This window comes from Corvus moneduloides, chromosome 7 (genome assembly GCF_009650955.1).
Source record: "Corvus moneduloides isolate bCorMon1 chromosome 7, bCorMon1.pri, whole genome shotgun sequence".
Classification (NCBI taxonomy): domain Eukaryota; kingdom Metazoa; phylum Chordata; class Aves; order Passeriformes; family Corvidae; genus Corvus; species Corvus moneduloides.
The window spans coordinates 3,096,294-3,109,470 of record NC_045482.1 but is presented as its reverse complement, the minus strand read 5'-3'; the positions used below and the strand labels follow the sequence as shown (position 1 = coordinate 3,109,470).

Here is a 13,177-nt window from a genome sequence, read left to right as displayed (position 1 = left end):
GAAAATTGAGGAATGGTTTGAGACTGAGAGGATAGGAGTTCAGTTTACAAGCTGTCCTATAGAAATTCAGCTTGATCTGGGGTAAATCACTGAATCCTCTTATGGTTCAGGCTCTTAAATTAAAAGGGGAAAAAAAACAACCAAAAAATCCCAAACAAAAGAAAGGCAAGCTCTTCTCTTCTGGTTTATTTTTTGTATATGAACATGTGAGGTCTTAAGGCATGAAATGGCTTTATGACTTCACACAATCCTGACTTCTGTAGCCTTCTGTCTTCTGATATTTTAGACAGCTGTGGAAATGCTGTGTGTAAATGGCCCAAGAGTCATGGCAACTTTTTATGAGTGTCTGATTGCTGCAGCTGTAATTTTAGATAACAGGGGGAGCGAACTGTCAAAGGGACAGTTTGGTCAGGGACCAGGTACCACTTACCATTGTCAGTGACTGAGGACTTGCATTCAGAAGGGTTTTGCTTCACAGAGATCCTTCCTAGGACACTCTTTTGAATGTTCTGTTCCTTGCCTCTGATGATAGAGTAATAGGATATTTAATGTCACAGGCAGGAAGGGCAGTGCTTCCTCTTTTATATGGATGTGAGAGAGAAGCTTGGTAGTTTTTTATTTTTGTCATAGAACAAATGTCTCATACATAGGAGGAAAAGGAGTGAACAAAACCACAGGATATTGCTTTGACTCCTTAGCACTCAGGATATTTCCCTGAATTTTGGCTTGCACATGGCCCTTGCCAATGCTGAAAGAACCTCAGACTTTGCAGTCAGTGCTTGCAAAAGTTTCACAAGCCTAGTTATGCAAGGTCTCGGCTTGTGTAATGGATTCTCTTCTACCCTTAGGATTTAGCAATTGGAAGTAATAGAATAAGGATTAAATAATGAAGCTTGGTTACCTAAATTTGTTAGGGGAAAGGAGATGTCTTCATATAAGCGTTATTGAACACTTCTGTTCTAGCAAGTTTTTAGGAAAAAAATACCCCATTTATTCCCCAGTGAGGAATATTTGTATCTGGGGAAAAAAGTCACACTGTGACTTCTACCTGGTGTGTGCTGGGGAGCTGCTGAAATCAGCATTTCATCTGGCCATGACAAATGATACCACTGTTCACGCTGGTGGGAACCATAGGTATGAATTATCTCAACTGAGGCCAAGTCTCCTGCTCTAGTTGAACACAGGATTACCACTGCAGAGGGTGGAAAAGCTCCAGTTTCAGAAATATTTCAGATCCTCACAATGGAGTTATAGAAAAACTAATATTTTTATATTATTCTCTTTGTACTTTATTTTTTGAATGTTACAGCAATCATTTACAGCACTATCTCCTGAAGTAGTATCTGGGGATTTTTCCCTACTGAAAAATGCAAGACTTTCTGTCACTTCTATTCAGAGAGTGTTGTCTTTCCTAGGCTTGTTTCACTCTGAAATGAGTAGGTCTGGTAGCATTTACTCATTGGTTGTGTTCCATGAAGTGAATGAGAACAATTTGCAAAAAGCATGCTGATTCTATGCCTTTGTTAAGTTATAATCCTAGTTGTTCAAACTTGTAAATCTTGAAAGGTAGAATTTTGTAAGACAAGGAGTACAGAAAGCTTTCTAAGAGTTGCACAAAGGCACTGACACATATTGGGACTATATTTACCTTTAGTTAATATCTTTACTCATCTTCTTAGTGTGTGTGTATAATAAATACTTCAGACTTATCTTAATTGTTCCTAAATTTGGAAAATATATGGATTTTTCTTGAAACTGGCTTCAGAGACCTTCAAGAATATTATGGCTGAGACACAATCAGAACTTGATATACAGTTGTATAAAAATGCAGAACTTTAGCCAAAAACACATTCCTAGCTGGATTAACAATGCCAGATTACTTTAATCTTTATTCTTTATGTATTTGTACTTGACATACTTATTTCCTAATTCTGAATGTTCCAGATTTTGCTAGTATCTGTGTTAAGCAAAGGATGATTTTGATCATTTGCTCTCCATGATTTTCAGATTCTGTCTTCCTTCCCAGTCAGAGAGGCAAGACTGTTGTCTGATATTAGTGAATATTGAAAGTCCCTGCTGTTCCATGGATTTTTGAGTGGTTTTTTTAGGCTGTCCCTGTGATTGAAGCCACAGTCCACTAAAAATATCTTCCAGGTCTTGGGTCTGGAATAGATGTGCTCATACTGATCATTAAGTCATTAGCTTAATGATCTTCATAAGTTTGGCTTGGGTTACTAGCACCCTTGTAGGACAATGCAGTGTGTAGAGCTTCTGAAATGGAAGACAAACAGATATTCTTTTGCCACTTTGTAGTTTTGAACTTTGCTGTATGCACATTCCTACAAATTATCAGGAAACAGGATGGCTGCTATCAAGTTTAGTGCAAACAAATACTAGAAAGACGTAGTGGTTATCCCTGCTGGGTGTGTGCATTTTCAGATTAAAATACGGTGATTTTATTCCCTCCTTAATCTTCGTGTTTGATGGGCATTTTAAAGAGTACCGCGATTTCAGTCTCCTCTAAAGCTTCTCACAGCAGGATGTCCTAAAATGTTGCAAACAAAAACCATCAGGTGGGTCTTCAGCCAACTGTGGTGTCTTGGGAAGTGGTTCTGTAATGACTGGTGCAGTCCTTAAAATATATTGTGCACAGTTACCATCCTTACATTCTTTAATGACAGTCTATTTTTAATAAAGCTATTTAGCTTGGTTAATTAGATTTAGTAATAAATCTCCTAATCTGCTGATGAATCTTAGGAAATATCTTGGACCACACCAATGAAAAATGGGGCTGCAAGATTAGCTACACATATTTTGACTTTTTATTGGCATTATACTTACAAGAAAGGTGTTTTGAAGAATACAGCAGCTCTGCCTCCGGATGCAACTCATGGAGCTAACCTCCCATGGAAAATAGGGATAGAAAACAAATAGGCCATGGAAAAATGGAAAATAACCCATGCCAGTAGTCTTGCAGAGGGGGTTGATACAAACCTTCCTTCCCAGTTCTAGTCCTGTGTTTTATGTCAGGTCAGTTATGTTAAATAGTAGGAATATAATTTGAAAAGAACTAATTATTAATGTTCAATTGTTCTGCCTGCAGTCAACTTTAACAATATGTATGCAAAATTAATAAAATCAGGACAGCAGCAATTAAAAAAAAATATGAAAATTGAATAGAGGAGAAAAAACAGAGTGGAAAAATAAGATAAATTTGTTTTTTCAAAATAGTAATATAAGAGAGACATTGCGTGAAGTTATGCAGCATTTCTGAGAATTAATGGTTTTGGTTTTCTGCAGGATTCAGAGTTTCCTGTTGATCCTGAAGGGACCCCAGACTTTGAGCATGCTAAGGAACACACTCAACCCCTGAAATCTGGACAGTATCAACTGAGCAGCATTGTGAAGGTGCACGATTTTGCAGTGAGCTGGTAGGAACCATGAACAGTACATTAATTTTATTATTTATGTGTGGAGTTTTATTTTTCAGCAGGTCATTGAGAAGCATTTGTTGTAAGTAAATATCTGAAAAATTACTGGCAGCAGTCAGGGGGGACTTCCTTTCTGAAGGATGTGAAAGTGGAAAAACTGATCATGACATGCAGTGGGAGCATAAATACAGTAAAACCCCTGGGCAGAAGTGTTTACAGATTGAGATTCATCTTTTATGTGGGAAGGATGGGATTTGGTTAATAGATACAAAAACAGAAACCAGAGATGAGTGTAAACTCGGGTTCCAGGAAACTGAATTATAGTGCTGAATATTTTTGCAATTTGTATTTGATTGCCGTTTATTCCCCTGGGTCAAAAATCAGAAGAGTTTAAATTTAGATTGGCTTGTAAGCAATGACATTTCAGGGCTTGCTAGCTGCAGCTGAGGAAGAATGAACCTAAAAATATTTTTTAAAAAAAGTAAATTCATAGCGAAGTTCTGACAATTCTGACACATTGACTAGCTTAAGTATATTTTTAAATTAATTAAAAAAAATCTTTACACATTTAATAACTGTAGTGCGAAGGTTGCAGACACTTGCTTTTTGGTCACCGCCCATATTTTGCGGTAAAGAACCACCATAGTGCTGTGAGCTTTGGCCTCCCTGAACAGCATTCTGCTTAGTCTCCCAGATGCTCAATTTTGGTTTTTTGTCTGGTTTTGCATAACTTTTTCCCGAATTATATCGTCATATTGGTCTAAGTATGAAAGAGAGCTTACAACTGGTGTCTCCGTGCTGCTACTCGGAGGAGGCAGTAGCAAATCCACCCAAATATTAGTGGGTTCTTTGGCTTCTCTGAAGGACACCAGGTTTGTGAATAGTGTGTGTTTAAAAAAATACAAACCAGAAAGAAAACCAGTCTGGAGAAGGAATACAATTCCACACTGGGGAAGATTTTCGGTGAATCAGGTGGAATAAACATCCAACTGTGACCCTTCCAGCCTGTAGCAGCACGTGCTGTTCCTGTATCACGGGCTGCAGAAGGCAAGGCTCAAGTCATCATTCCCTTGTTATTGTTTGCCTTGTTAAGTCTGCCTCTACCTGTAGAGAAAGCCAAGTTTGGGATGCAAAGTACTTCTGAATGTTGTTACAAACACTTGTGAATCTTAAACTATTTAATATGTAATTGAAAGTATTAGAAGCTCTGATCTAGTCAGGAAAGGACATCTCTAACAAAGTTTTTCCATTATTTTGAAGCTGAACAACAACAGGTAAATATGGTCATGTAAAACTTTTCCTTGTTTTCTTTATCTTTCTTGAATTACAGTTTTATATCATTTCTGTAGATCCTTGTATCCAGTGCTTCTAGTTATTGCTAGCAGAGATACTTAATGTGCTGGGAAATTCTAAGTATTTTTTGCAAGTGATAGCTGGATATCACACCTTAAGGACACAGTGCCACTTCAGCAAGCAATTTTCTAAAATGAAAATAAATTGGATGTCTTTAAACTTATTTGGAAACACTTCAGAACTTGCTTGAAGAAACAGCAACTACACTGAAAGAAAGCTGGCAGAGAGGATGTGTATTTAATTTTATATACTGAAAATATGACATTGACTTTCATGTAAAGATGTTCCTTTAAAGAAAATGAGAGTCTGGGATAATGCTCTGAAATTAACTGAAATGCTTCTTTTAAAAATGTGGTTATATAAAAGCAAGTAAAGAACAAAAGAATTTTAAGGTGTGGTTGAAACAATGTAAACAAACCAACTGAACTTTTCATTTGCTTAAAAAAGCCTCTGTGTACATGGTGGGGGCAGTTTCTACACATCTTTCTGTGTCTGAAAAAAACCCACTTAAAATAATACACAAAATAATATTTCAATTAATAAAATTTTTTTTCCTATCTGAATACTGCTACTTCAAATCAGCCTTTTTAAGTGATGGAAAAGAGAGTCTGTCTTGTTTTTCTTGTTAATGCTAAAGGCTCTGTGGTAGCCTGCTTTGCCTTTTTTTGACAGTGTTTCCTACAAGTATTTTTTTTAACACCCTACTCAATTTCAAGCAAGTTTGACAGAGGAACAACAGACTCAGGAAGTCCTCAGGCTCCCATGTGTTTCAAGAGAACAGATTTCTGTTGAAGAAAAGGTCACTTTTAGGACTGTGGTGGCTGCAGGTGACTGAGAACTCAGAGAAAAGAGAAGTTGCAAATTTTTTGGGGGAAGAGCTGCAAATGGAGCTCATACCTCATTAGATGCTATAGGATCCAGTCTCAAGGCACACAGGTAATGCACACAGAGCCTGGGTTTTTAGTTTGACACAGCAGCTATTCAGTTCTGAATCTGGTTTTCCAAGAGGTTATTAAATGCATTAATCAAGATTTTTCAGAGAAGAATGACTTAGATTAAATTATCTGTGTAGGGAATTAAGTAAAAATAGCCCAGCTAAAGAAATTCTGAACTTTCACTAAATGTATTTCGAGTAACTATAATTGTCTGTCTGAGTTTACAGACACAAGGGAAAATCCATATGCACTAGATGAAAATTAATTTTTTCTTGTAGTTCATAGGATAGATGGAAAACATTCTGTTGACTTATGAGACCAGATTTTTCTCACCAGAACGAGTATATCAAAAGGACAGAACAGAATCTGGTTTGTGTATGGGTATTACTGGGTTCTTTAACATTTCCTTAGGAACTGGAGCACCTGCAAATCCAAATTGACAGTTTACACAAGCTCACATAGATTAGTTCTTCAGACCTTCATCAGTATTCATTGACATGCATGTTAGTGGAGGGGGAGGAAAAACCCTTGGGAAACCATGTTTATTTGCTGCTAAGCAGAATGATTCCCACTTTTCAAATCATCACATGGGCATTCCTTTTTCTGCATTAAATTCACATTGCTCCAGTGTCCTTTTAAATATCCTGGTGAATCTTACTGTGCCTACAAGAAGCACAGTAATAAGCTCTACAGTGGCTAAAGGATCTTCCTAATCTTACTTGTCCACTTTCCCCTCACTTGCTTTCTGCATCTTTGCTGTAACCTTTTGTATGGTTTCCCACGGAAAGTACCTCTGCAGTCACCACATGCAATGCTACATTTGTCGTGGTTTATCTTGTTTTCACTTGGGAAGAGAAAGATGCATACACAAACAGTGTTCAGTGCATTTTGAATGTTTAGCACAGCGTTGGAAACCAGGAAAATGCCAGATATTATTGTGGAGAGATGATTACCCAAGATGAAACTGAAAAAATAAGCAGTAATCATCTTGCCTTTTTTGGTAATTTTTAAAGATGTCATGGTCTTTCCTCCCTGCCTGCCTTCCTCCCTGCCTGCCTTCCTCCCTGCCTTCTTTCCTGCCGCCCCCCCTCCCCCCCCAAATGGAGGTTACACCTCCTCCATTTAAATCTTATTTCCTGTTTATCATTGGCAGTCTCTGCGTTGATGCAATTACTCACAGTCAGAAGTGCCATAGAATTTGTAAATAGATGGCCTAATATAGGTGCCAGGAGACGTTTGCATTAGGTATTAGAAAAAATTTCTTCACTGACAGGGTGGTCAGGCACTGGCACAGGTTGCCCAGGGCAGTGGTGGTATCACTGGAAGTGTCCCTGGAAGTGTTCAAAAGGAGTGTAGATGTAGCACTTGGGGACATGGAGTAGTGATGAACCACAGTGGAGCTGGGTTGGACTTGCTGATCTTTAGAGGTCTTTTCCAAACTTAGAGATTCTATGATTCAAATGGATCTTTTACCTACTAAGTGTACTTGCATAAATAGGAAATGTATATTGTTCTTGTTTACATGTAACCTGATGTTCTCAAATCCTTTATCCTTATTTGATAGTTTGTAAAAGAAAAAGATAGAAAATTGCTGATGCTCTGCCTAAGCACAATAAAAATGGGAAGGTGGAGATAATAGTAAAGAAAAGCAAATACAAAATGTTTAGTGATTATCTTGCTTTTCCTGATTGGCCAAGTAAAAGATAACTTTTCAATACGGTTTAATTCATCATTCTATCTTACTATACTAGTTTCCCCAATTTTTTATCAGTGGATTCCAGAGAAGATTTTGAAAACTTATCTCCTTGGGAACCATGCAAATTGACTTGCAGCATAAAATCGTGTAATTGCAATTAAAGGTACAATCTTTGTAGAGCCTTGTGCCAAGAGGTGGAGGTAAGAAAGTACTGCAGAACCCTGGACTCTCCCTCTTTAGTTCACATTTACCACTTTTTCTCCTTAACACTTGGGCACATATGTGCACACAGATGCACACCCACAACACACAGAGGAGCCAGCTTTGAAGGGAAGAGAGTCCTTTGAGTGTTGACATGAAGAAATTCTTTTGAAATAGATTATAGCCTGAAGTTTGCTGTAAAATGGGTGGTATTGGTGTGCACTGTCTTTCAGAGTTCCAGGTTTTCCATTTACTTGGTAAGGTGGTGGGGCACTGTTGTAGTGGGGATTCTTGCAACACATGTATCAGACAAGGAGGCCCGTGGAAAAGATTATATGGACTGATTCTTGGTAGATATTTTCAGAGATGTTTGTTTTTCCACTTGGCCAGGAACTGAACAATCACGGGACCAGAGGGTCCTTCCTGGGCAGAGGAACACAAAACAGCCAAGGGGGAACGAGGTTGACCAGGGAGTAGGGAAACCCCATATGTCCTGCCTCTACCCCGGGGCCCCTCTCCCAGGACCACGTGGCAGGGGGAAGGAACCCCAGCAGGGCACAGGGAAGTTGGCAGTGTGGGAAGAACAAGGTGTTTTGTTCTCTCAGTCAGATTTCACACCTGCTCTGTACTATGTTTTGGTCCTTTCTAGACATAACTCCCGGGTTCCTTTTTCATTCCCAAACTCTGGCTTTCTTAGAGTTACCTGTGGGAAGAGCAGGACACTGAAACTGTGTTGTGTGTAAACGAAGTAGCAAAAGTAGCACAGATGACTTTCAAGCAAACATCTTGATAGTTCTTTTTGTTGCTGCTCCTATTTGCCAAGAGCTCTGCATTAACATCTCAGAGCAGCTTTGTCATGGTCTGTCTTGTCACTACCCTCGATATTCTTCCCTGTGATGCCTGTAGAGTTCTGACAACAGTCACCCTGATGGTTTGCTGAGACTGCTGCCTGTCAGACTGACAAATGTTCTCTCCCTTTTTCCTGTGTTCTGCCCATATGTTTCCATCTCTCTGTTGCCTTAGAGCTGGTGAAGTAATGTCATTTGATTCTGTGTCTGAACAATGCCAAGCAAAATAGGGTCTGTCTACCAAGAGGTGATCAGTCATATTAATCTTTGTGTCCTTGTGTAACACAAGGCAGAAAAGAGGATTCAAAGTCCAAAGTTCATGAGGAGATTTCCTGTTGAAGAATTTACTGAGGTGAAAAAATCCTTACTAATTATTTAAATCCTCTTCTTGCCTCCTAGGGCATTAGAAAAGATTTTTTTAAATGAAATTACATTTTCCCATTAACAGTAAAACTTTTTAATTGTGCCATCATGTGCTGATTTCTTGCATGAGTAGCCAGAGTGAATTGGAGATTTGCATTAGCAACATGAGCTGCTGCTTAATTTTCCTACAGAAATTATACCTGCTTTTAAAGGAATATGACATACAGGCATCTCTCGTATGAGGAAAGTCAGAGAGAGCTGGGGCTTCTCAGCCAGGAGAAGAGAAAGTTCGGGGCAGATCTCATCCATCAGTGTGCACAAATATTGAAGAGAGGATGCTGAAAGGTGCCCATAAATTAGTGTGTATAAATTAATAACACAAGTATAGATGTGCTATTAATTTTCACATCTGCTGAAGAAGTGTAGACAGTGAGTTGCAGGATTAGATTTTTATGTGTGGTGAAATATTCAAATACTCAATTTGGCCTCTTTTGAAATACTCAAGTTCTGTGGCTTTTCAAAAATAAAAGCAATATGAGTGGAAGCTTGGGTTAATCTTTGTCTCCTTGTATATATGACAAGAAATTCCTAATTCTCATGTTTTATTTTCATCCCTCCATTTGATCATCCTTTGAATATATTTGAAGAAACTAATGTTAGAGATGGTTAAATGCAAAATTAACAAGTCACTTGGTGCATTTTCCATGACACAAGGGAAAAAACCCAGCAGCTCAGCCTGGGTCACTCTGGCAGATCAGTCTGTACACTTGCAGTAAGGGTTTTTTGTGATGTTTTAAACACTTAACTTTCCCAGGTAAACCTGTCAAGTATTTTAGCATCAAATTAATGTTTTTAATAAAATTTTTATATCTCTCTTTGCAATATAGAAAATTCAAGTACTTTCCTTTGAAAAATTCTTGCATTAATGCCTTTTTTCCCCCCATGACTGGCCTTTATGAGTAGTATGAATGTATGTTTAAACTGCTCATGAAGTTCTTACCCTTCTGCAAAGAACAACTGACAAATAACCCTAAAGCCTGCAAGTGTGGGTACACTCCACATCACTTGCAGAGGTTGGGAAGAATACACTGTGTGTGTGCCCTGCCAGCCTCGTGCATGTCCTTATGTCCCCAGCAGTCCTGTGAGACATCATTGTGAAATCATTCCTGCAAGATTGCCTGAGTGGAAGATCCAGAAATTAAATTCATGTCTTCTGAGTCACAGTTCAGTGCTTTGACCCTTGATGTCAAGAGTATCACTGTTTTCTATACCAGTCAAGTTCTTAACTTCTGTCTGCATTAAGGCCCATGTTGTAATGGAGAGATTGTTCCATGGACTTATTGTACAGGCTCAGCTTGGGCACAGTTTATGTGGAGGGAGCACTCAAGAGGAAAATGTCAGGTGTAGTTTAGCTCCCTGTAATGCAGTTTAATAGAGAGGAAAAGTGAGCTTGCCGTGAATAATCAGTGAGAGCTGTGTGGATCACACTTGGCTAAGCTCTGAGAGGCCTTTCTGCTGTGGCAGTAGGAATGCAGAGCTCCTGGCTCTGACCCTCTCACCCTCCTTTGGAGCTTTTTCTGTCTAACAGAGCAATAAGAAGGGAAGTGAATGGTTCCCTTGGCTCCACCTTTCCCTCTTCCCCCACAGGCTGTTTCCCTGGTAAATGTGCCTTCCTGTTCACCTCTGAAGCTTTGGGGTGTCAGAGACTTTAGAAGCCTTTCTGTTTCTCGTTAGCTCTGTGTGCAGCTCTGGCCACGAGCAATGGCTCCTGAGGGAAGGCCTTGGCTGTGGCTGGAACAGGCACTTTGAACCCCTAGCAGCATTAATCTGAGGGATAATCTCAGGGCATGTTGTGTTTTTATGGTGCACACATGAAAAGAGCTGGGTATCTCTGTAATTTTATTAGTGAACAAGCATCTTTACCGGAAAAAAAGGACAATTTTTAGGCAGGGTCAACAGAGGGAAGGCATACAATATATTTTCTTTTTACTAGCTATCTTCATAGTTGTTGAGCAGATTTCGCAGAAGAAGTACTTGTTTGCAAAAAAAATAATTGTAAAAAGACATGGTTGTAACTTTATTGAGGCTTTTGTGTATTCTCCATAGAGCAAAAGGTGAGATGCCTGGACGCTGTCAGCTCTGCTAAATTGCTTGGCTTTTTCTTGTTATTCCCAATAGTCTGTAGACAGAAAAGGGTTGAAGAGATTGGGTTAGTAATTTTCTGATAAGTGTTTAACTGAAAGCAATCACCCTGTGGTGATCTGACTATTCTGGGCTCCAAATGCAGTGAAACCTCAGTATTTAATTGACGTGAGCAACGCTCTCAGGCACAGGGTGGGATTGTTGGGGTGTCCTGGGCAGGGCCAGGAGCTGGGATGGAGGATCCTGGTGGGTCTCGTCCAACTCAGGATGTTCTATAATTCTGTAATTCTATATTGAACAGAAGTATTTTAGCAAAAATAAAAGAAATGGTTTTGACACTTGTCACATGGGCTGATACACTAACTAAAGACAGTTTGAAAATAAGTTAGCTTTTAAATATATCTCATGAAGTGTCAACAAGATGTTGAGATTTTCTTGAAATGAAGTATATTTGTGAACTTTAAAAAGATACTAATTTTCATGAGGGAATTAATATCATGGGAGTTTTCGTAAATGTTTTATTTTTTTAGAAAGGAAAAAGGCTAAACTTTAGGATTTCTAGAAGGTGACTAATACATGTCATGACACTTCTTTCACTTTGATACAATTCTAAATAATTATCCACAAAAAGATCCTCATTGAAGTTGCAATACTGAATTTTTCTTGTAAATTGAAAAGCCATTTACATTTTTATTATATATTTAACACACATTCAGAGCTACTATTTGTCAAGAAACAAGTACTTTCTTTAGGATGGTTTTGATTTCATACACCAGTTTTTACATTTTTTGGTATTTAGCAATGAATTTTTACACATAAAGAAATACATATCTTTGGGAAAAGTAAATTTTTTACAAAATAGAGTTTGTAAGCAAGGTATGTATACAATTAGCCCATAGATAAGCCCATAGATAAGTAGTTTGTTTTCTGGGAGGGTGAGGAGCGTTGTGGAGTGGTTTTTCTGAGAACCAGAGAGTGTTCAGGGCATAATATGTTGTGGTAGAGAAGAAGGAAGAGGAACCTAATAAAAATATAAGGCCAAATTAAAAATATATTCTAAATAGAAGTAACTTACATAAATACAAGAATAATGCATAGTGTCCAAAAATCATTTGAAGGAATATGTAAGGTTGCTCTTGCTGTGTTTTAATGAGAAATTTTATTTGCCAAAGCATTTAATACATTGCAATTAATACCATAAGGCACTTTTCATTCTTTGATTGATACTGTCTTGTAGAAATTGTAAATTGACCTATTAATGCTTGTGATCTTCCCTTATTCTCAGTCTGGCCTATGATAAGTTGTGCATGTATTACAAACCTGCTGTACTAATGATTCTTTATTGTTTGGGGTAATGGAAACTGAAATCACCTGCCACTCGTTTGTAGACCAGTTCCATAACCCAGATGTAAAATCACTGAAGGTTTCGGGTATTTATGATTGCAGTGATTTAGAGGTACAACACTAACACAGAGGTTCATAAAGGTGGCAGTTTCCATTTGTGTAGCTCTATTTCCTAATCCCTGTGGTTTGGGAAATCTCATATCAGTGCTTTATCTTCCAGGATGTTAATAGCTGCAGTTTAAAAAAAAATCCTCTGTTGATTTTCTGCTATATAAATATTTTTAAGTGAGATTTTCAATTATTAAAGTGAGCGTAGCACTTGAACTATAGTAGCTGCAGTGTCTCTGAAAGAAAACAAGACAAATGTAAGAAATTTAAGAAAGAAGTAGGTGTATTTACTCTTGTTTGAGTGAGTAACTGCACAGCTGGCCAGAAGGAAAGGAATTATTAGATTGTGGACAGACTTGCTGCATTGTTGAATAAAAGTTCCTAAGTACAAAAGAGCAATAAGGAGAAATACCTGTGAAAACCACAAGAATGATACCGACCCTTCTAGTGATGATTTCCAGTTTATTCCATTCTGATTTCGGTATTTTCTTCATGGTAAATTCTGAAAACGTCAGTAGCGACACACTTGGAGCTATGCAAATGACAGGATTGACAGAAAAAGTAAAACTTGAACTCAGTTTGAAAGGTGAAGTTTTAAAAATGTTGAAAAGCATGTTCAAGTCCCATGGGAAGAGAGTGAATTCCTGTGGGTTTCCCTTGAAATGCTGAAGCTGAATTTTAGAGGTTTGTTGGCCTGTTCCCACCACAATTCTCTCCATGTTCCTCTACTTGTGATTTCAGTTCTTAATCTTTCAG

At 38.2% G+C, this 13,177-nt stretch overlaps 1 protein-coding gene across 5 annotated transcripts in view; it reads left to right on the top strand.

Annotated features, from left to right (window-relative positions):
* SPAG16 (sperm associated antigen 16) overlaps nucleotides 1-13,177 on the top strand; it is a 360,884-nt gene that overhangs the window by 46,928 nt on the left and 300,779 nt on the right. For all 5 annotated transcript variants that reach the window (XM_032114725.1, XM_032114722.1, XM_032114721.1 and 2 more), the window contains one exon: nucleotides 3,301-3,431. In XM_032114725.1, the coding sequence (XP_031970616.1) occupies nucleotides 3,301-3,431 (131 nt within the window). The remainder of the gene's footprint in view (nucleotides 1-3,300; nucleotides 3,432-13,177) is intronic.